Source organism: Bombus affinis, chromosome 10 (genome assembly GCF_024516045.1).
Source record: "Bombus affinis isolate iyBomAffi1 chromosome 10, iyBomAffi1.2, whole genome shotgun sequence".
Lineage (NCBI taxonomy): Eukaryota > Metazoa > Arthropoda > Insecta > Hymenoptera > Apidae > Bombus > Bombus affinis.
In genome coordinates, this window is record NC_066353.1 from 3,080,508 (window position 1) to 3,104,428 (window position 23,921).

Sequence of the window (23,921 nt, forward strand, 5' to 3'; positions counted from 1 at the left end):
CTGTATATTGAACGAACGAATATGAGTTTCTCGTTTATTTCCCATCGTTTAAGTATTATAATACTTTACAAAAGTTATCAAATGAAAGAACTAAGACTAAGAACATACATCGTCTCGTGTTACGTTCTCAAGCTAGGAAATGCCGGCTAACTTCCGTCACGTCGCGCGTTTTTTAGTGTTTTGTACTAAAGTCCTACCCATGTACAGGGTTTCTGTTTCTCGTCACTCTTATCAAGAAACAATACGTGATTACGCTTAGATACATAGTTGATAGGTTAAAGTACCTAACTTGATTGTAACATTTCTAACACAACGCTTAGCATCTTTGTGCTATCCTTCGAATAATGAGACAACATGATCGTTAAAAGGAAACTTGAATTTTTTTCGTAAGAAATTATATTTCTTAAACATTGTTCGTTAATACTATAAAATATCTCCTTTTCTTTTATTTATTCATTTATTTTTTTTTAACTGACTCGATTGTAACTTAGTTTCAAATATTCAGAGACCTGTACAAGACATTGCTAAAAATTAAATACGTGTTAACAGTTTCTTATATAGAAGAAATAAAAGAAGAAGAAACTACGTACAACAAAATGAAAATGAGAATAATTTAAAAATGTATAATATACATCAATAGCCTAATATATACAACTAAAAAGATGGCCAATCATCTGTACCTGCTATTTCAGATTTCACGAAATTCAGTCGATTCATATTGCGAATCAACGTTAGTCTACGATTCAATTAAACGAAATAAGGTTAACAGCGATGATTAACGGTAGAAGAGGAAAATTTCAATCTGAATCGATACGAACAAAGTTTTTTTACCGATGATTCTTCTCGACGCGGATTAATTAAAAGTTGAATACATTTAACGACGTTTATTATTCAGTTTGTGAAAGAAGTCAACGATCCCGGAATAAATATTACCGACAACCGGTTAAATAAAAGATGAAAATAGAATATCAATTATTACAAACGCGATGAAACAGACATCGAAACATCAAGGAAGTAATTTATCATGAAAATGCAAGCAGTTTCAAGAGTTCGACGGTTTATATTATACCCCTGAATAACAGCTTCCCCTCAGCTAGCTGTGTACGATTTTCTCCAATCGATTCCCTGCTTCGTGTATTTAATCAGTGTACAACTTTTGTACTCGTCGATATATCACTACCCGATTAATACTTCTAATGGAACGCAACAATAAATAGAGCATGACACGATGCAGAAATGAAAACGTTACATTGCGAATTAATGCTATTCCGACCATTTGACTTGGAAAATTTCTTGAATATTTAATTATTACAAATATTTCTGCTTTGAAGATACCACACCGGGTACAGAGTTCGCTATAACACACGTTATAAGATAGCATTAATTTGTCAACATGTTTACATGGTACAGCGCCAGTTTGCTGCATATTGGAACGCTCATTGCACACGAAGTAACATTATTCTCGTGGGGATTCTGCGAAATTTCACAAATATGTTCATAAATCGAGGTGTGCTACGTGACTTGGCACGAGCAACGTCGATTTTTCGCCAGCGTGATCGATTTTCTCGTTCCATCGTAGAACTTTCGCATGCATCGAAATAGAAAGATTTAAGGTTCTCGCGCCCTCTGTTGCTCGCGTTTCTGTTGATACTCCTTGATGCAGTTCTTATAAGGAACCGACGGGACCCAAGAGCATCCAGCTGGTCCTGGCATGCAAACGCCATAATCCCTCTGGCACTCTTCCGGACCAGGTTTGCTTTCCCATAGACATTCTTTGCCATCTGTGCCTTCTAGAGCGGCACCCTTGGTCCACCAAGGTGTGTAATAGATCTGCAATTCACGAAACGAACAGAGTGTAATTGAAAGAAAACAGTTGAATTCTTGGTCAATAAGAATTCGATATTATGGCCTATTGGTTAAAATGTATCGTAGCTGAGATGAGAATTCAGTCACATGCAACTGTCTGTGTCGTCTTGCACTATTGAACTAATCATTATTAGCAAAATTTTACAAGTCACAAATTATAAGAGATGGAAAAATGTGTCATGAAAGCTTCATATTTGTACAAAAAAAAATTTCTCACTTACATTACACGGGCAACCGTAACGATACAAATGCCTGAAACCTTTTCGTTGTCTGCTCGTCACAGAACGCCAGGCCATCTTTATACCACACAACGATATGTTCGCCTTTTCACCATCATAAGTTTTGCCGCTAACAACGTAAGTTTCTCCAACTTCGAGGTCCACTCCACATAAAACTTCCGACGATGCGGTCCATAAAATATTTTTCTTCAGGACGGTGTACGATGTCTTGTTGTTCACCTATAATTAAAAAACAATCAGGTTTAGGTTACGATACAAAACTGATAAGTAAAAATAGTGTAACTGCCATACGAACCTTGAAGATTTTATTGATTTTCACGCTATAGGCGATTTCATGCTCGTTCACGTTCATCATCTTCTTCACTCTTACAAGAACGACTATTATAGAGGAGAGAAAAAGCATGTTTATAAAGTAACAGAAAAGATCGTATTTTTCTAGCAAATTTCATACAAATTCTTACCAAAATCTGAATTGCAAAATAGTATTTGAGGGTGACTGCTCATGCAGCTACAAGCCGCGACCCTCTGCAATGGAGCCAGCGATAGCGCTATGAGCAGAATGTACATCCAAAACCTTAATTGCCACATCTGGAAACAGAAGAATCGATTCAATTACATGGTGAAAGTTAAAAGGAATTTCTGGATGTTTTATTGGTAGCAATAAAAAAAGATGCATTAAATCTTATCAAGTATCATCGGAATTAGATTAAATGTTTATCAAAGATAAGAGTGAAAGGTAGAAATGATACGATAAGAGGCAAGGTAATGAAACGATCTTGAATCGAAGACGCGTAACCATTGTAAGAAGATAATGAAACTTCTGAGAAATACTTGTGCTCTCAGACAAGATCCATTTATCTCCGAAATCTGATTAAATGTATCCGAACGATCCGAGACAGTTGTCACCTGTCGGATACGGCGTAACGTATAACTCTATTCAACGAACGAGAAACTGACTGACTAAGTCATGAGAATACGTGTCTCGTTTTTGATGCAACAAACGAAGCATCGCGTCGAGGTGAATCATGACTGTTCCTAAACGACTAATCTGAATTTGCTATTGCTCCATCTAAATCTGGTATCTCGGCAGCCTACCTGCAAACCTCATTAATGCAAATTTATTCAATCCTTGCAGAGCTGTAATGTGTGGTTAAATTGATGTGCGATTCTGCGAAACTGACGATCAACAATTGTTAACACGAGGTCTTGAATAAGCTGCCACTGACCTCAAACACAAAACTATCCTAGCAGAGAATAGTTAACAAAACTTGTTTAAATGGACTCCTGAGTCACGCATAGTGACTAAATCCTTTTGAATCAATGAAAATACGCGAAAGTAGTGTTACGAATAGAAACATCAATCATGGAGGACAATGTTATAAATTCATTCATAACACCGAGTATAATGGGGAAGAATCACTTTTGGACTGACAATAAACGTTACGGAAGCGCTGCAATTCGGCCTAGTTTATCGACATCAGCTGGGCCAGGTCTAAACATAGATGTAAAATGGAAACCGAAGTCCAACACGGACCAGAAACGCCGTGAGCCGTTTCAAAGATCGTATTGACGATACGTTTCCTTGGACTGCGAGAATAGACCGGTGGACAGCTTAGAATCTAGGCATTCCTAACGGAACCGACTGGCTGCTGCAGAACTTTCTTCGGTAACTATACTGTGATTATGTGCATCGATAATTCCAAATGAATTGTTGGTATTTACACACACACACACATACACTATACTATTTTTATAACTAAGTTTTAACTAATTAACTAATACTTTATACTATAACAGAGAACTTAAAGAATATTAATGCTTTATGCCAGAAATCTTGAACTACTTCTTCAATTTCTAATAAAAGTTTCTAATCAGAAATAGATCCAACGAACGAATTAACAAAATATTTCTTATGTTGATGTAATAAATCAAAGGAGAAAATGGGGTGAGACATATACGCCCTTTATATATATGTGTTCTATGAGGATATATAGGGTAAATCACGGTAAAAATGAGATATTTTTTAAACATAGATACGATAACTATTAACAAAACATGGAATTGGAATACGAATATGCACATAAATAATCATAGCAATTCAGATACTGAAAATGGTTGTGCGTATTAAATAAGACAAGACAGCAATGATAAACAAAGTAATTTTCCGATGCCATAAAGATTTCTTTCCGTAATGCTCACCCATTTGTTAGAGAACTCACATCTTTCACTAGTAACGCATACAAATTTTGATCAAGAAATTGTATTTACAAAACGAACGATAATGCACGAAAGCATGTAGTAGGCTCAACCTATAAATAGTAAAATCGTGAAACATATTTGTTTCAGTAGGAGCAAAGAGGTTAAGTCACGAACACGAAAACGATTTCGGTGAACTATATCGCCATCGAACTTCAACGGAATGTACTGAACGTGCACAGATCGTTAGCGTGCTCAGGCAGTCACGATATTCAACCCTGTATCGATACATCATGCTCGAAAATATATGTTTATGAAGCGTAACACACAGTGTTACTTCAAAACGCAAAGTACATTTATAGTAAATGATAGACAAATTCGTAGGTGTTGTTGGAATCATTGTTTAACACGCTTTCCAATAGTACCCATGCACTGTCATTGAACCTTTTATATGATAAGCTTTCGTTACGCAATGGTTTTAAAAAATTTATTGGTTAGTTGACAACGAGTTAGCCATTTCAGGCGGAATGAATGTTAATAGCAAAGGCAATTTGAGTGAATTGAACCACGTTACGCTAACGTCAGGACGCTCGTAGAGCCACTTGCTCAACTGTGTTTTCTCCGGCTTGCAAATTTGATTTTATTTGCGTTTCCAGTCTTATTTCGTGGTTTTATCACTGCCGTCGAGGGAGTATTATAGTGCCACTGACAAGAAACAATTTTACGTTTGAAGATCGTAAAGCTCTGTCTGATTATTGTAATTACGTACGGAATATAGGGTGTCCCAGAGTTATGAGTTCGAACTCGAGTGGATAACGGACAATTTGCAGTAGCCGTGACTGGAAACTTTCTACATAACGCAGATGAAAAATTCTATTTGATATACTGTGGTTGAAAATAAACATAAATTTAACTCGCTAGGCTTCATTCTGAATAGCATTCTATAAGTGTCTGCAAACTCACTAATTCAAATGTCCTCAGAATTTATATTTTTATTTTACATATTTGTGCACTCCATGTGCATTTGTGCACCTCCAAATTTCCCATAAATGCAAACAAATTCGCAATCTGATGGTTACTTTCGAAAAATATAATAGCCAATACTTTATTATAACAGAATTTCCTTTGTTAGGACGAAATTTAAATTTAACGTTATTAATTAAACTTCCATCGATTGAATTCACTTACCTGAACATGAACGCATATTGATCAAAGAAAAAATCATAGATAGTCGAAACAATTATTCAATTCCAATTACCCGAATAGTCTGCCGTGCAACAAGTTCAAATAAATGGTGTTTCGCCATTGTTATAAATTCTGCCAACTATTGAAGTTTACATTTCCAATTGGCGGACATGCGTTCATGCAATTATCAGGAAAATGAATGTAACCGATCGAGCGCAATGTGTATCGAAACAGTTAATTGCGTGCAAGAATTTCAACGGAGCCACAGTTCGTAGCACCCACACCCAAATGATGGCACCGATACTCTCACGTAGCATTCATCCGATGCACTTCATGCATCATCACGCAAAACGAATTGTTTGGCTGATGTCATATAGGCAGCTACGTACTTGCATTATTTTTATTTCCATCGGCAATAATAAACATACACGAATGGATCGTTCGTTCCACACCTCGTGACGCATCGACATGACGACCTATTGCGCACCCAAACTATTATTCGTCAAACGCATCACAATTTACACTAAAAGTATGAGTATTTGAACACTTATCATAGAAATCTTTCATGTCCATATTGTATATGTTATATAAAGCGTTTTGAAATTTCATTAGCACTGTAAGAAGACACGACTGTCATAATTATATTGGTCAATTTTGAAACTCTGAAAATATATATACTATATAGAAACTAGAAAGATATTTATTGCATAGGTATATATATATATATGTATTTAGTAAAAAATTAGTATACACCATGTGTATAGATTTCTCAACTGTATAATAAGTGTCAAAGTTCATTATACTGAATATCGAGGTTTATTAATATAATGGATAATTGACATCAAATAATTTTATGGTCTCCGGAATATATACTTCTACCAAATATGTCGTAGTTTCTATAGATATTTTCAGATTTACTTCAAACATTACAAATACGATTGCGATAGTCATGTCTCATAATAGTGTTAATGAGATTTCAAAATGTTTTATATAACACGCAAAAGTTGTCTACAACTGCTTAAATATTTTCGTGAGCCTGCGTATTTCGTCTGAAATTTCGTTATGACGCGGCTTTGTTTATGCAGTTGATCATATAATTATTTCCCGATCGAACTGTGCTAGTTTGGTGTTAGGTTTGCAACCCGGTGTAAAGTGAATATTACCCGATACGCTGAGGACGGATTTGATTTCGTTCTGCTCCAGTTCGAGCGAGTTTTGTTTCTACGCGCTAAGTTGTGGTCATGGTTGCATTCAGAAGCAATGTAACTGTTTGAAGATTTGTGGACTCGTTTCAAGTTACGAAAATTTCTTGGTTAACCTTTAGTTGAAGAGATAAAATTAAGAATCTTATTTCGTTTCGAACTTCCTGAAAATCATACTTTGGTTGTAAAGTATCGAAACTTACGGGAGATCTGTTGGTTTTTTTTTGCGTGGAGAATTAAGACGTTCGAGGCTCAATTCGCTAAAACCAACGGAGAGACATAAAAATGTTCGTTTTACGAAGACCGAGAGCAACCAAAGGTGAACAGTATTACCATTTCGTGTTAGCAGAACGAGCAATCTGACTGGCGTACGATGTACGAAGTAATTTACGATCGATAATTCTGCCCTGAAGATTTGTGATTGCACGGATGTAAATAAGTGCGCAAGGCTACGCCAATTAACCTTAAACTCCGAATAAGTTTATACACAGCGTAGCGCTGTTGAACGTAAATGAGCGTCAGGCCACGCATACTCGCTACAACTCATACTTATGGTAATCTAAAACGAGCATACATATAAGTGCAATAATATAACTTCGCATTTTTCTCGAGTCTAGTACAAGCGCAAGGCTAAACGTTGCGATAATTCACGCGCATCGTTGCTACGAACGACAGATTATCCAGAAAAATCTGTAATGGTCCGAAATTGGCAGGAATGCATGGTACAAATACCAATCAACTACACGGACAGAATTATTAAGACGAGTAATATTTTAATACCTTCGATATTTGAATATTGTCTCGCACGATATCTAAACAATTTTAAATTGTAAACAAAACAAAAACAATTGTTAAAAAAACAGACGTTTAGCTCAAAAATCAAATATATTTAGAAAAGTTTAGTAACGTGGGCTGGTTTGACAACGGACTGAATATTTCAATTGTTTCCCTTATGAAGTAGGAAGGTTTCCGCTTGGTTTACGTTTACAAAACCACGATGAACTACAATATTCAATTCTCATGACTACTCTTACGGCTCTTCGATGATGAAACATCCGACGGATCAACTAAGTTACATAATAGTCCTATCCGAGTTAATATCTATTGATTCAGCATTTCCTTATCGGGAGCATTAAAATCACACTCGTCCCGCCTGCACGTGACTTTACGTAACTTTACCGATGCGTCCAAATACGTGCCGATTTATATCGGGTATACCGGCGAAAGGATTGCCTCGTGTTCGGTCCGGTCGTAACGTTTATCGCTTTCGTATATCTTCATTAAGACGGGAACATCGGAACGATGCTGTGCGTGATGATGTCGAACGACCATGTTTAGATGGTGCACGCTTTAAAAGGTCATCTCGACGTAGAATTCCACGAGTCACCGTGGCAAAACGACTTGAAAATGAACGCGATGCGTTGTGGTGATTCGAAGCGATCAAAGCGCGTCATAATAACGTGTCGAGTGCACTTCCCGTGATTGTAACGACGTTAACACGTTTACCAGATCTTTTCTTACCTACATACGTGTGTCTACTTTCTCCGATCTCGCGTTTTCATTTGCGGCGTATCGTTGCAACTTACAGACTCCCTGCTACTCGAGTTCCTCGCGGAGATCGTTATTCCCCATCGCGTCGGACTGATTAATTTACGTTACGTTTCCGTCCTATTCACGAGCGTGAACTTGAGCTGATTTTCTTGCCAATAAATATCGCGCGAGCATGACTCTGCGAATAAAAAATTTGTTTCGCTTTTGAAATCAATGCAGTTTAAACCGAACGCAACTTGAATTATGAACAATTGAATGTTTAAGGTTCAAAGAGTAGTTTGAGAAATATTGCGTTTGCAGAGAAGCGATTTCGATGTTTGATCATAGTAAGAAAATCAGTTTCAAATGTTTCATGTTTATTATAGGTTTACAATAAGAAATTGTGTTCTATATTTATAAAATATTATAAGGTATAAAAATGAGTATAGATCGAGCAGTTTCTATAGTTAGACGTAGAACACAACAAAGTCTCTTCTTGGTCAATCATATTATGTAAATTTAGAAAAGGTAACAATATTGTATTAGTCTTTCTCGTCCTCACTATACTCCAGACGGCACTGTCAGATTACCATTGTTTTAGGTCATTAAAAAATTATTTCAATGAAATGGCGATAGTACCTACTAAGAAACTTCCAAAACGATGACGCAATCGTAGAAAAATTACACCAAACAGAGCGGTTAAATAAATTAACATCATACTAAGTTCATTTACTGCTACATCCTCAAAATCGACATTACTTCTTCATCTACCTAACATTATACGATGATCCGGAAGTAATATTACACACGATAGTACAAAAGAGCATCTAGGAAGAATTTCTTTCAAAACAAGGAAGACAATCGCGGCAGTAATTGAATACCGACTTGCATCAGGCATTCTTGCAATTGTTTACAAGATACAGTGGGCGGATTTACGCGACCATTAGAACGCGTTCTCAGCAAGTTCTTGAAGTTTTATATTACGTTACAGCTGACAGCAGCGGCAGCGACAGCAGCTCGTATCAAATATACCGGGGCGTGCACCGGCTCACTAGTTCCAAGCGTGAAAATGTTCATCGTCTTACGAGTTTACAGGACTCCGATCTCACGAATAGGAGAAATATATCGTGTAAACTATTATCCAAGCAGCCAGATGATAATATTGTGCTTAACTCAACGAGTATATTTCCACCGAGTGGCTCAAATGTTGAAACTTTTATCAGAAACGGAAGAGGCGTGGAATATAAAACCCGTTCGATTAACATTTTGCCACGGTAACAAGATTGAAAATTAGCGATGACATAAAATCATAAATACGTCTATAAATCGTGAAGGTTTATCGAAGCGTATATTGAGATATTCGAGACGCTATTTGGCTTTTAACATAAATTATGCTTTATAAAACGCTTTCTCATTGAGTTAAGATTAAGTGAGAAGGAATAATTGTTTACGGATCGAATGAACGATTGTTCTTTTGATTATCAAGACTCGCAATTAATTATTGCTCGCTTCAAGAATAAACGGATTGCATATCGTTCGAACGAGTTACAACGTTATGCTTAGATTTAACGAACTGCCAATTTCGAAGTAGCAAATACATTAAGCCAAGAACAATTGTTCTCGTTATCGTTACCAGAAGTCGTTTCGCTGGATTAGAATTCTTGGAAATCTTTCTGAAAATACGCTCGCTCTATTTTTGAATTTCAAGAATAAGAAAAGGTTAGTTTCCACGTTTCTGGGTAACTTCGCGGATATTTGCAAATTCAATAAACAAAAAAATGAGATAGATACCATGTAAGAAATACAGAGACTCGTTTCTTCTTTAATTAGAGGTAAGCATATAGCGTTAAACATTCTTTGATGCTCCAAAAAATTGAAGAAATATATTCGAACATAAATTTTTGTGGTCGTCGATTTTCGAGCTACGAGATTGCCTCGTGGATGTTGAGTGGAATTTATAACGAAATCCATTTCATTAAAAGTTAATAACAACCCTTTAGTGGCGAAGAGACAGATTAGGCTCCTGTACGGAATCAACTAAATCGACGCGATGTAGAGAAGAAAGTTATAAAAATAAATTGGCGAGCATTTTACAGTAAACGACGTATTGTACATTTTAATGGTAATCACGATGTACTTTATTGAAGAACCATCATTTTCATCAGTATCTACTTACATATTCATTAATTCAGCGCTACGTTAACACGCGGGAAATATGATGCCCAAAATTTTCTCTCAATGAATTGGCTGGCCTTTTCATCTCGGCCTGGATAAATAGATTACTCGCTTTCGTCGCGTCATCGACCATGAATACCGGTTTAGTCGCTTTACATCAGACAAATTATATATATAAACTTCATATGTAAAATTTCAATTTTTAATCACCCTCGAATTCTATTCTATTTCTGAATATATCGTTTTTTACAGAATGTACAAAATTTCATTAATTAAACATAAATAATCCTAAACATTTCGTGTTTGCTTGAAGTAGTATGTCACAGTTAGTAGACAAAGTAATGTCAGTAATAAGAGCAGCAAATCAGAGCGATGTAATTCCTGCGCACACTTAACAAGAGTGTGAAGACTCAACGTTTATGTGGATAGCAATTAGCATCTCTCACAATCGGGCGAGCTAAGTGCTGTACAGAGGCTTTCAAACACGTCGTTTGAAGTTCATCGCTGTGTTTGCTAACAGTGCATGTAATTAATGCGCAAGAAATGACGTCTCGCATTGACGTGCACTTGCGTAATTTCATGCGAACGATGTGAATTGAATTGCATGAAAAACATTGCCAAGAATTCTTAGCGGATTTGCAAAAATATTTTTGTTCAGAAATATCATGAAATATTTAAAGAAAAGTTGAACGATTCTTCAAACGTTTTCTCCCCAATACGATGCTCCCTTGGTTCAAATATTCGTTATGTTTATCATAATTCCGGAATGTGACATCAGTTGAAAAGCCATGCAAATCTGGAAACATACTGCGTAAACGAAATAGATGTGTATGTACATATGAAGCACTGTATTCGCATGTTCTTTAGCGACTTATCTTTTACTTTCTATTCTTATTTATCTAAGAAAATATATAAAAAGTATATAATAAATAACAAAGAAAGGGCTCATAACAAAAATGACAGGTTTGTTTTTTTTTTTGCAGGTTTGTTTTTCTTCAGAGAAATAAAAAATACTCTGACATCTTTCATTTTTCTTCTACATATTCAAACTGTTTGAAATAAAACATTTATCATATTTCACAAATGTTGTCAATGTATTTGTACTTATTGTAGATGGTTTAGTTAATTTTTTCTTTTTTTTTTTTTTTTTTTTTTTTGGCTGTAAGACAGAATATAATCTTCTGAATACTATGTTAAATATATTATCATCTAAATGGGCGGAAAACTTGACAGGAGCTGTTTTTTGCTAATTTGTCCCTCAATTACCACATTTAATATTATTTAATTATTAAATGAAAAATATTTTGTATAGCATCGATTAGTGAACAATCAATCTATATTCTTAGCTCCACGTTTAAAAGTGATCTAAGTGTCGAATAATGCGAACACAGAGCAACATTTTGTTACAATCTAGATAAAAATACACTGAAGTAACATCCAACGTCTGGCCATGCGTCGAGTAATAAGATAAATCTGCAGTTTTCCTCAGAAACAGTCGAATCATTTACGTTCTAAATCCGCGACTGCAAGTGCAGATGCGATGCAGACAAATATTAATTATACGATCGATCAATCACCGGCAAATGAATGGTCGGATGACGACCGCCACGATGTCACGAAGCGCGCGTGATTTCGAATCATCGCCGCGCGAGAGATAAATCGACGATGGTACCGATCGCTGATTTACATTTTCCGAGCCATTTGTCGCAAACAGCGTTCGATTAATGAAAACAATTTAATAAATGGCTGCTCGATCCTGAGACACGCGGTACTACCGCGAACACTGTACCATAGCAAGTGTTGCAAATTGATAATTGCACCGAGGCTAATAACTGAGCGGCATCACGCGTGCCGTGAAATGCGCACGAACACAATATGTCACGAAGATAATCAACGTATAAATACACATCGCTTATCGTCATTATCTGACATTCATCTAAAGAGCAACTAGTTTTCACCTGAGGCGGTTCATCTTCGATGAAAGTTCATGACTCAACTGGTGCACTGGCAGAAATTAAACATTTGAAAACAAGCTTGTACTTCGAGCTAAGGCTTCGAAATATTGCAGTATTCCGATACCAGCCATTTGTAATTATTTTATGGATTTTTGTTTCCCTATCTTATTTGTGTACATGTGTAAGTGCAAAAATGGATAAGTTTGAGAGAAGAAAACGATTAGTGATTCCAAGAATTTTCTCGTTCACCGTATCATGCGTGGATAACGTTGATTGAAAGTAAATATTGCTATCTTTTACGCTACTACACCGCATATGTAATATTCGTCATGTGTACTTAAGCGATAATCCGTAGAAATCGTTAAGAAGTAAAACGAAGAAAACGAAAAAGATATACATTAGCTTTCGTAAGATGGGAAAAATAAATCGACGTGAAAGTCGACAGTTATCGCTTGCGGATGTCTATCGCTTCTGTCATGTTAACCTTTGCTAGTTTACACGTGACCGTCTATTAAATTGAACTGGATGAACTCACTCTAGTTTCCAGGGAATGTCGAAGCTTTACTTGGCCGCTTCTAATACAATCCTAACCTACCGATATTTCACTCGATTTAAAAATCTCACATCTCCAAATTCACTAGATCACCCAAAAGAAGAAAGACGAACAAATTACGAATTTTTAAAAAAATTTGATTTCTAAAAAAAATTCACCGTGATTCAATTATCAATCATGAATAGACTGCGGATATTTATATAGAAACAAATTTTCGTGATCACGACTAAATAAATGATATTTCTTTCGCTTAATAAATATTATAACGAATATTCTACTTTGGAAATTTTATATGGCATCTTTAAATTTTTCACAAACGTATAAAAATCTGCAGTCTAATCGTGGATATCGAGTTTTCACAATTCACAATTCGTCCCCAGTATTTCGCGAACGTCAAATCGAGTAAAAAAGGAACGAACCTCTAGAATCAAACGTTTCCAAAAATAAAAATTTGCGTGACGATGGCGAAACGGAGCAGTAGCCAGGTAGAGGCTTCTAAGACGCCCGTCAAAGCAGGACTGCCCCAGTTCCATCGTATTACCGCTATTATATTCCGCGGCAGCATCCGTACATGCGTGTACGCATGAGCTCTGAGCTCGTGTACACTTGCCAGCTCACTCACTCGCACGTTCGTCAACGCGAATATACTATCGCGACGTGCAGAAGCTACGAAACCGTGCCGAAAGAAGGAACGCGAGACTATCTGAACAGCGATTAATCATAAATTTGGACGTTACGTCATGACGTGACCGACGATACGTAGTCGGAAGTGCAACCGACTAACCGACGATTACGTCGATTCTTCTCAGTAAAAACGATGGATTGATGTTGCCGTCGATCTTGCAGATTTTAATATAAGCCCGTTTCATTTATTATTTCTGTTTGCTTGTTATTATTTATGACCATGTCACTGCCATGTGCGAATTGCGACGTATTATTAGAATGAAACAACTGTGAAATTGATAGATCGTTAGATTTGAATTTCTTAAAAACCACACTGATCGTCTCTAGTCCTTACATCAGTGTAACAAGTTACGACTACAAATATGGATTTTTATAATCGTTTATGCTATCCCTAATTCGTTTCTTTTTTATGATATTAAATACTGATTATATAGTTGAGTAATAAGATTAAGAACTTCATAAGAAATGAAGCTGATTAATTTGGCTTCTAAGAAGCTTTTGGAACGAGATGATTTTGGAGTTAAAGAAATTTGATAACTTGGGAAAGCGTCTGGCAAGATTTGTGAGTCAGTTAGTGATATCTGGTACCACATAAATCACGATTCTTGTATCTAATATTAAAACGAAACCATGACATAATAAGTATATTGGATATGTGCATATCTCTGATATTTGTATTATATTTAAGCGGAACAATGGAAATCAACATTGTATTGGTTCATATATTTATCGCTGCTGATAAGTATGTAGTCTGAGCTTATTAAAAAGATTAAAATTTTATAGACATACATGTAAATACGTTATCAGCGTGTCGCGCAATTTTGGGTGTTTTGTCAATAAACTCCATCAAAATTTCATCAAAACGAGTTGCAAAAAGATGATAACGAAATGAATGATATTATACACTGAATAATACGCACAGAAAAAAGTATTACGAATTCCTCGATACGAGATTCCAGATTCATATATCTTCATACTTGTGCCGAGATTTTGCATCAAATTTGATATTCTTAACAGTGAAAACGGAGATAGCGATATGTCTTAATTACATTTCGATATCGATGCCACTGCTCGGGACGATAGCACGATTAATCATGTATTTGAACATCGTGTCGTGTTGCCCGTTTACTGTGCACGAACACATAGGTACGTATACTGAAGAATTTACTACATTTGACACATACGTAAGTACTTTGTTATGAACGCTACCAGAGGGAGTACGGATTCAAAATGAAAGACGAAAAAAGAATCGAAGAGACCTGGCATGGTTTCAAGCTCGAATGGCAATGAATCTCTCTATGGTTTTGCATAACTGCTCCACGATACCCGCTATTATTAATCCAATGCGTAACATTGCAATTTCGTTACATTCAGCGCAATTTTTCTCCAACCACATGGAAGCTCGTGAATCAAGTTCCTTCGTTCGAAAGCTAATAAACAAATTTCCTACTGGAAACATGCGTAAAACATTAGATACAATTATGACGAATCAGTCTGTTTTTGTAACCATCTGAGATTCGACTTTATAGAATTGTTAAAACCGATTTCAATACCGTTAACGTTCCAATTTCCCGCAGAGGTTTGATCAGCGGGCAAATTGACAGGTCGAAACGTTTTATTATGGTAATCGAAGGAATTAGGCTAATCGCCGATGCAACGGGGAAAGTCACGGCGATAAAAGTATCCAACGCTGCTCTCGTGGTCTTCGCGTCATGAATGCGTATCTATATTTACAGTGTGACTCAGTGTAAATAACGAACGAACTAACGCGATACTGGTGGTCGACAATTTGCGCCTCGTTAAATCAGCCGCTATTGCGACCCGATAACAATCCGCCAGTCTTCATTTACCGGTCGAAATAAAAACGTAATCGCGCCGATTCACCGTAATGCACGCACGAGCTGCATTAATTCGAAGATTCGTAAGCGCAGAATAATGCACGTCTCGTACGCTTTGGAAGTCTCTACGTATGATTCAGCATCAATCCTGGAGGATTACGTTAAGATGCAATTTCGTGGACGACTATCGGGAAGAGAAACAAGAGGGCGGAACGATTGTCAAGTAGATTTAGGACGGTCTATGACAGATGCCCAAGACAGTCAGGCCTTGGGTGCGATCGTTATTGATAGTAAACGAAATTTTATCGCTTCCACAAAACACGTGTTTGTAGAATAAAGAAGAAGCATGTTCATGGAAGTGTTCGCATTTGTGAAAATAATCGTTGGCAAAGAAAACGTCTGGCTATAAATTGCCAAGAGGAAGTCGTCGCAAGTTGCATACAACCGGTTGGGGAAGCAGAGAGGAAACAGAATCAACGATCAATTTGCGAGAAAAATCTGGCCTTAGCTTTGCCACGAAATTGCGTGCGGGCATGTTTCGTGCACGGTTTAATAGCGATAACCGTACTTTGCCTTGTATGTAAATTGCGGTTGGTGAACAATGAAGTGTAATTTCGTAGTCAGAGCGCAACTGGGAAATTTGACGTGATTCGATTCTAAAAACGCGAGGTCTTTTTCGAAACGGTCTGGTTGATAGGACGTAGCTGATAGAGAGCTTTTACCTTGTAAACAATGGTACAGATTAGGCTATTAGCGACACTTTCTATTTTGTGAAACTTTTGCTATATCATTATGCAAATTCGATTATTACGGATAAAACGTTGAAAATTATAGTAATAACGAATCACTCACAGTATAGAATGAAGAAAATGATCGACCTCGGGCGATAGCGCGTAGATGGGTACGCGATATATTTATCAGAATGTTTGGATTTAGTAAATTACTGGACCAAAAATATGGGGCAACTAACGACACAGAAATAAATGGGCAGCTATTTTCACGCGCATCGAAGAAATAAAAGTGTTTCAAAACAGCCCGTGGGTCACAAACCGCTGACACGGATTGTCTGTATCTATTTTTAACCAGACAGGGAAAAAATAGAACCGCTGACTGACGAATAGCTCTATCTTTGGTGCGAATCTACCACGAACAATTACAACGATGTACTTATCTGCGTGCCAACGAGAAACATTCTAATCCTTTTATTTACCGAACGAACGACACGATGTTCTTCTTATTGGAATTAAATACATACGTTTCTATATAGATTAGACGACTATATCTTTATAGTTCTCAAACTTTTAACTCCGATATTCCAAGGAATGATGCGTTGAAAGTTAATTGGAATAGGATTATACGATTCTGCGTAAAACTGTTTCTTATTAAACAATATCAATACCACAAAAGTGAATGTACATAGGCGTATCAAAGCAACCAATATATTTTAGACCTCGAGAATTGCCTACCCACTGACGACAACTCATGAAAATAACAGATGAAATCACAGCCGATTATTATCAAGCGTGCACTTTGAATTGCCAGCTCGAAGCGTGGGTAGAGGAGAAAAATGTAGACTTCCTTTGACGCGGGTACACCATTTGCATGGCATGATTTCACGGAACATCTGTCAAAAAGGGAGCCGCGGATCGCGTCTCCTCCTTCGCCCCGTGAAAGGAGCCGCGCGACTCCGATACTGGCTACAAAATATCGCGTGCTACATGTGAAGAATGTATTCGGGAGAGTTACATGTTTGCCTATAACGGGTAATTAATTCTCCGTACGGATTTACCAGGCATCGGGCTCGGTTAGAATTTCAGAAAATCGAATTTATCACTGAAAGTTCACGTGGCTCGCGTTATATACGAATAGTAAATCTGCGTGTGTCGTTGGAGCTGTCGTGAACTAACTCAAGATCGAATAGACTAGAGAGAAATAGAGAGAGATGGGGGGATAAGGGATGTGAAAAATAAGTTGAATACACGAAGCAACGACGAGACGTCGCGTTTAACGAATGGCTCTAATTACTAAAACGCTTTCCCATCCTAGAAAACATCTCGTTCCCCGAAGCGTCGTTGCAAAAGCGTTCTATACACGCGGTTCGCCGCAATACTCCTCTTTCGCGTCGATGAATGAGATTGCTGGCCGCTGAGTCACTCTGCTCGTAGTAGCAGCGTTAGCTGGCCCGCGAAAGAACGCGGCAGACGTCAGAGAACAGAGAGAGAAAGAGAGAGAAAGGGAGAGCTGACTACCTCTAAGTATCACTCGTAATAGTCGTAATACGTGGCTGAAATTTTTAAAAAGGCCCGCTGATTGATCGTGCACGACGCACGAAGGCTTTCTGCGTATGTACACGAACTTGTCGATCGCTAACTTATGGCGATCGATGCCAAGGACTGACTCAACGGCAGCGATCCGTCTGCACTTCAAAGCGGCCTGCTTTCTGCTGAAAATTCATTCCTTCTGCCAACCGATTCCGTACTTTCCGCGAACCACGACCACAAAACATCGCGCTCACCAGACACTGAGGTGGGAATGCAAAGTCGTACGAGGAATTGTTTCCATCGATACGAAGCCACTTGTAATTTGATTACCCAGTACTAAAGAATGTCGAATAAACAGTTTGTTTAAAGAATACCTTTTGCCAAAGAAACCGCGAAACGTGTACCTGATTTCATATTCATACGGAATTCGCTGTACGAGAATTTCACACGATTCTGGAATACCAAGATAGTAGAAACGCGACTGGGAAACATCGTGATACTATTATAGGAACGTAGAAATACAGTGATTCAAACTGCTAGGATCTTAATCAATTTTTGTTGCGAAGGCTTAAGGAAATGAACGTTTCGTTGGTTGAAACTTACGAATATACCTTTTGAAACGAATGCAACACGTGCAAGGGTTGTCGTACTCTTTCATTACCGCGGCTTAATGCTTCAGCCACGCGTAATGCGATCGGTTCTTCGTGCCAACGAATAATAGCGAGCGTTAATTAAAGCTCGCGCACTCGATTATGTGTGCCACGTAATCTTATACGCGTTTACGGGTGAATCCTCCTGAGCGCGTGCAGAGACTCGCGAAGAAGATTAAGAGGAAGAAGAGAAAAGGAAAAGGTAAAAAAAAGAATGCTAACCGCGGGCAGAAAGTGCATGACTAGACTGACCATATATTTGTGATGATGTAACGGGAGAAACCGCAAAGACCACACCCCGACGATACCGCAGCCACGTGCTGTTTCGTAAGCTACCGACTTTTAGGCAAGGCCATTGCGATGCTGCTTGCTCCCCATAACATGTTTTTGGCCATTCCATGGTGTACATCCTGGACATTACCTTGAGATGTGGCAAGTAAGATTCGTGGTCTGTGATTCATGTCGGTATTTTCAGAATTATGTATTAAATGTATTTTTATGGTTATGTAGTGTTAGATGTTTAATGTGGGGCAAACTGTACAATCACTTTTTTAAGATATCCATGACTTTCATCCTGGCTATTACCTTGACATGCGGTTAATAAGAGATGAGTAGATGCGAGTGTTTTGCAAATTATGTATTAAATGAATTTTTCTGACGAATGCTTAATGTAGTTTAAACTGTAGAAATTATTCGAGTTCGCGGAGTAACTACGTTACCATTAATCTGCATTCTCTGTATTAAGGACCACTGGTCTGTCGAAGGTTCTTGAACCGCAAGCGAAGTAATTACTGCGTGAGAAATATAGCACCATGCGATGTTTCCGGGTGGACAAGAAGAGTAAGTTTGTGGTCTCGGCAGTTTCACGAGTCCGTCGAACGTTGTTGCTCGTTAGTGCAAACAGCAAGACCGTGTCTCGCGTCTTGGAACAGTACAATTGAGAGCAGCTACGTTCACACAGGGTAACAATTTTAATTGATCGAGAGAACACGATCGAAAACAGTGACAAACAATGTCGCATTCTATTAATTTGGCTGACCTTCGACTCAATAATGTCACGTTTTGATCAAGAAAGAAAGAAATATATATCGGAGAAGGACAGGTATCGCGAATTCCACGGAAATTATTAATTTATTATTGGCGCCAGAGACACGTATTGGATAATAGCCAAGAATGGAGGAACGTCGTTAATCACCAACATAGCTCGCGCGCATTCACGTAGTCGAAAGTGCACAGGACCGGTTCGAATGAGGTCGTGAAATAATACCAGAACTACGAAAATAACGGATGTAAAACGTTGTTAATTCGCGCGACGTAAGAATATAAGTATAAATATTACCAAACGCGCGGTAACAGGCGCCGGATAAAGAACGCCTCTCGTGCACACTGTAATCAGGATCGCGGGACGGACATAAAGCAGCGCTATAGGCATAAATAACAAGAATATTGCCAATAACTCCGAGACGTACGTTCGAGTCTGTGGTGCGTTTGATCTCGGAATAGTTCAGGATTTATCGACCAGATTCCCAGATTACGCTATCTCCAGTTGCCATGAAAGAATAGAAAAGAAGAAAAAATCCGGAAGAAGAGGAAGGAGAAGAAGAAGAAGAAGAATGGATCGCGAACTCCTGTGGCGTTATCGAAACGCAACACTGTACACAGGCACTGTGTCCCCCTATCCTCTGTACATCGTTGAACGGCGTGCGTGCGATCATGAAAACGGGCTGCTATAAATATTCGATTCGCTGTTCTAATCTGTTGGCGGACGAGGTATACCAGGTCTACCAAGTCTACAGAGAGCCGTCGCTTATTCTTCGAGTGGAAATAAAACGCGTGTAGAGCATAGGTAGACACAGCGGACGGGTGACCATGCGAATACGCGGGCCTAATACACGTTTCTGAAGAAACATACGTAGATAGCTAGGTATACATAAGCGGAGACCGGCTGGTTGGCGCCACTCGGTCCTCTCATAGCGTATCGGAGAAACGCGTAATAAAAGTAATATCGTACACGCCGATATGATCCGTGCATTACGTTCCCTTATGAGAGTCGAATCGAGGGATTATATCTTCCTCTTCCAATCTTCCTTAATCGGTGTATCACAATACCACGTCGCAACGTGGGGAGGTCAGAAAGGATTTATAACACGTCCCAGGCGAGTCGTCCCTGTTTGTATACTTCAGGGAAATCGCTTTAGTCTAATGAACAGCGACCACGATCATTCTCGATCGTTCTACGAAATCGTTCCTGTACACAAAGAAAGTGCATGTAGAAGATTTGCAATTGAAACTTTAATTGACGATATCGTAAGAAATATTGAGTATTTTGTCCTATGATGGAATATTTTTGTTGTAATTTGAAAATAAACTGGTATCACTATCAAGTTAAAGAGTCTTTTTCTTGTACAGAAAGTATTTAGATTTTGTAGATGGAAATAGTAAATTGCATTTGATTAAACTAATAATTTTTTCGGTTAAATTAAATAGTTTCTTTAGCATGAAATAATATAAAATTCTTTAGTTATAGTTGCGTGGTACCGTCTTCTGAATGGAGAAATGCTTTCAGAATTCCCTTACAAGTTTTACGAGCAAATTGATAAAGAGGATAAGAGAGATAAGAATGAGAAACTTTGATTACAGTTACGTGAAGCATATCTTCAGACTCCATTCAAACAGAATACCGTATTCAATTGTCACTATAATAACTTTGTCTCCAATGATGTTTGTTTGGAAGCGTATACAAACGGTCCACGCGAAAGGTTCAATCATTAACTCGACGTCACAACGCGGCGCCGCGCCGTGCCGGCAGGTACATTCCTCCGTACGAGAGGTACGATATAGTCAACTCGAAGTTCGTATCCTCATATTTTCTGTCGTCCGCTTTATCGAAATCGATTCCTCGACAGCATACCGAATTCGATTACATGGATATCGGTTTCGCCAATTGAACATCGAACGAAGCTTCTCTTGAGTTTTACAATATGCGATCTTTCTTTGACTTTCCGATCGAGCGTGGAACATATAATCCACAGTTAACAACCGGTTAAGTAAGATCGTCAAATTTTGATATTTAATAAAGTCGTTGGACGTTTAGTATCTATCTAACGTTAATGTATGATACTTAATGAGGTGTGCTCCACACGCTGAAAATGATAAATAGGACAAGCTAACGAGTAAATGGTTGTTCACCGTCCTATATCGAATCGATGAAAAGGTGGATTGAATTTACGAGAAAATTTGTTCTCAAGAAATACCTACACATCCATGAAATTCCTTTTAAACACATGTTGGAAATACTAACATGTAACAAATTGAAATTAATTCAATTCCATCACCTTCACCTTGTTGACAGTAATTGACAACAGATTATTAGAATTTTGTTAACATAAATTGAGGAACTTTTGAAATTATTCTTCGCTACGTATTACCCTAATAATTTTTATTATTTTGTTTATCGTGAGATATTGAAACTATAATGTATTTTAGCAAACAATTAATGTAGACTTCTTAATAGTAACTTTAAATACGTTTCAATTTGCAGTTAATTAATTCTCGTTCGCTGGGTAAATAACTTCTTACATTTCTATTATCACAAAGGTATTCGTCGTTATCAATATCGGCAAAGCGAAGAGAAAAAGAAGGAGATCATAGACATTACCGGACACGATAGGTCGAACCTCGACTAATTAGTATCATGAATTATTCATATCGTGAGCTGTTGTTTAAAGAACATAACGATGACAGAATATAACTAGATGCGAGGGTTTTATTTGCGTGTAGTAGCGAGAAATAGCAGGTAGTCGGATTTTTTTCGAAAAACGCTGGGTACACGAATACCAGGAACATAATAGATGTCGCTGGATAGAATTAACATAATGAAACGATCGTAAAAGTCTATGTCTCTGTTATTTTCACGATTCGCGTGGATTCTCGCGTTTCAACCATGGCATTCGTGGCTGGAATGTCTGTCTTCGCATAAGGTTCATATGACACAGTCTTAGAGCTAGCATAAACGATCCTCTACCGTGCTCATGTTGTCTGATTTAGACTTATAGTTTTATTTATACAACTAGCGCTGCAAGATACCCAGTATTTAACAACAATGCCTTGAAACAACGCATAATTTCTACGTTTCTATCTAAACATCGGTAAATTTGCTGCCAGAAACGCGTAAAACATAGACTGGATTGTCTAGAACACATCAGTCTATTCGATTGAATACATTTTGATTAGAAAAGAGAGCCTCAGAGAACGCGGTTCTGCGTTTCCTCGGTGTACGATTAGCGAAGTTTATTTTGGCTCGCGAGCGAGTATGATGTCATCGTTTTGATTGCTACTACGATTAAGCGACAAATGTATAACTTAAGGCCAAATGGAGTCAAAGTGCAGCCACTTTTAGTAGCGAATGTTATTCTCGTATCTACTAATCTTCGAACGCTCTGCTAGAAAGTTTTATTGACATAAAATCTATCTACGGATCATATAGAACAGTAAATTGTCTTAATGATAGATAAATAACAGAAAGTCGTAAATATGTCGATAAAGTAATATATCGATTGATAAATAAGAAGCGAGTAGAGAGAAGTACGTTAGAGACACAAAGGTATATACAAAGGTATATACAAAGGTATATCATTTGAGACACGATCAGTACAGGAACACGAAACCGCTTTCAGGTACAACGTGAAAATCGTACATGCGGTGCACAGATACCTTTCTTCGTGACCCCGCGTAGATCCTTCCGCTTCGGCTTTCCTCGTAAAGTTTACTTGCACTCTACCTTTCTCTCCGTTATTCTCCTTGACCTCAAAGACGCGCAATCATTCTTCGAAACTGCGAATGGTTGTACCAGAGTCCGTCGACGGGTCGACGTAGCCGGTAGATTTTTCAGAAGCGACCGTCTCTCCGTGAGCCGGCGAGTTCCGCGTGATTCGATTCGCGTGCACCACGTTTTTCTCCTTCGTTTGCGGAAACTACGATCGAACTGATAATCGAACGAACACGAATCGTACTTAACGATGAGTGGAAGCTTTCCCGCAACCGTGTTATAAATAAACGATCTCGAGTTCGCCAACTATATCAGCCGATACACCATCGACCGTAAACGAGGACCGACTGGATTTTCACGTGTGTTTATCGATCAGCGCACACGTATACGTCCAACAAGAGCGGACCGTTCGCGCGCGAGCTTCGAAAAGCAATGCAAGCGCGAACGACACGGGAGCCTCTCGTTCCTTCCTACGTTCTTACGTCGATCTCGCTGCTGTTTCTGTCTCCCTTCCGATCCATTCCTCCTCTCTCTCTCTTTTTCTCCTACCCTGCTATCCTCCTCACTCCCGTTCAATCATACCTGTCCTCCGTCTCTGTCCCCATTTCTGACTTTTACCATTCTCTTTCGCTCTATACCGTGCTCTTCTGCTCTCCCTTCCTCTCGGAGAACTTTGCTCGTTCCAGCGTGTTACGCTCTTTTTCTCTCTTTCCAACTCGATCATCTTTTTTCATACCTTTCCCCCCCCCTCCCCCTCATTTCTTTCGTTTATCCCTCTTGTTTTCTCGTTACCTTCCTCGTCTACTTTCCTCGTGTCCT

General features: G+C 38.2%; 2 protein-coding genes across 6 annotated transcripts in view; one reads left to right on the forward strand and one right to left on the reverse strand.

Moving 5' to 3' along the window:
• LOC126921466 (synapsin) overlaps nucleotides 1-23,921 on the forward strand; it is a 47,554-nt gene that overhangs the window by 9,320 nt on the left and 14,313 nt on the right. The window lies entirely within an intron of this gene.
• On the reverse strand, nucleotides 21-23,544 carry LOC126921475 (metalloproteinase inhibitor 3). Of its 4 annotated transcripts, none has more exons than XM_050733137.1 (5): nucleotides 23,115-23,544; nucleotides 2,567-2,693; nucleotides 2,401-2,483; nucleotides 2,088-2,324; nucleotides 21-1,830 (listed from the first exon to the last, which is right to left on the reverse strand). In XM_050733137.1, the coding sequence occupies exons 2-5, from the start codon at nucleotides 2,691-2,693 to the stop codon at nucleotides 1,609-1,611; spliced, it is 669 nt and encodes a 222-aa protein (XP_050589094.1). In that variant the 5' UTR covers nucleotides 23,115-23,544; the 3' UTR covers nucleotides 21-1,608. The 4 variants fall into 4 exon arrangements, with proteins under 4 accessions (XP_050589094.1, XP_050589093.1, XP_050589092.1 ...); XM_050733136.1 differs by having other exon boundaries at nucleotides 23,048-23,544; XM_050733135.1 differs by lacking the exon at nucleotides 23,115-23,544 and adding an exon at nucleotides 13,321-13,467.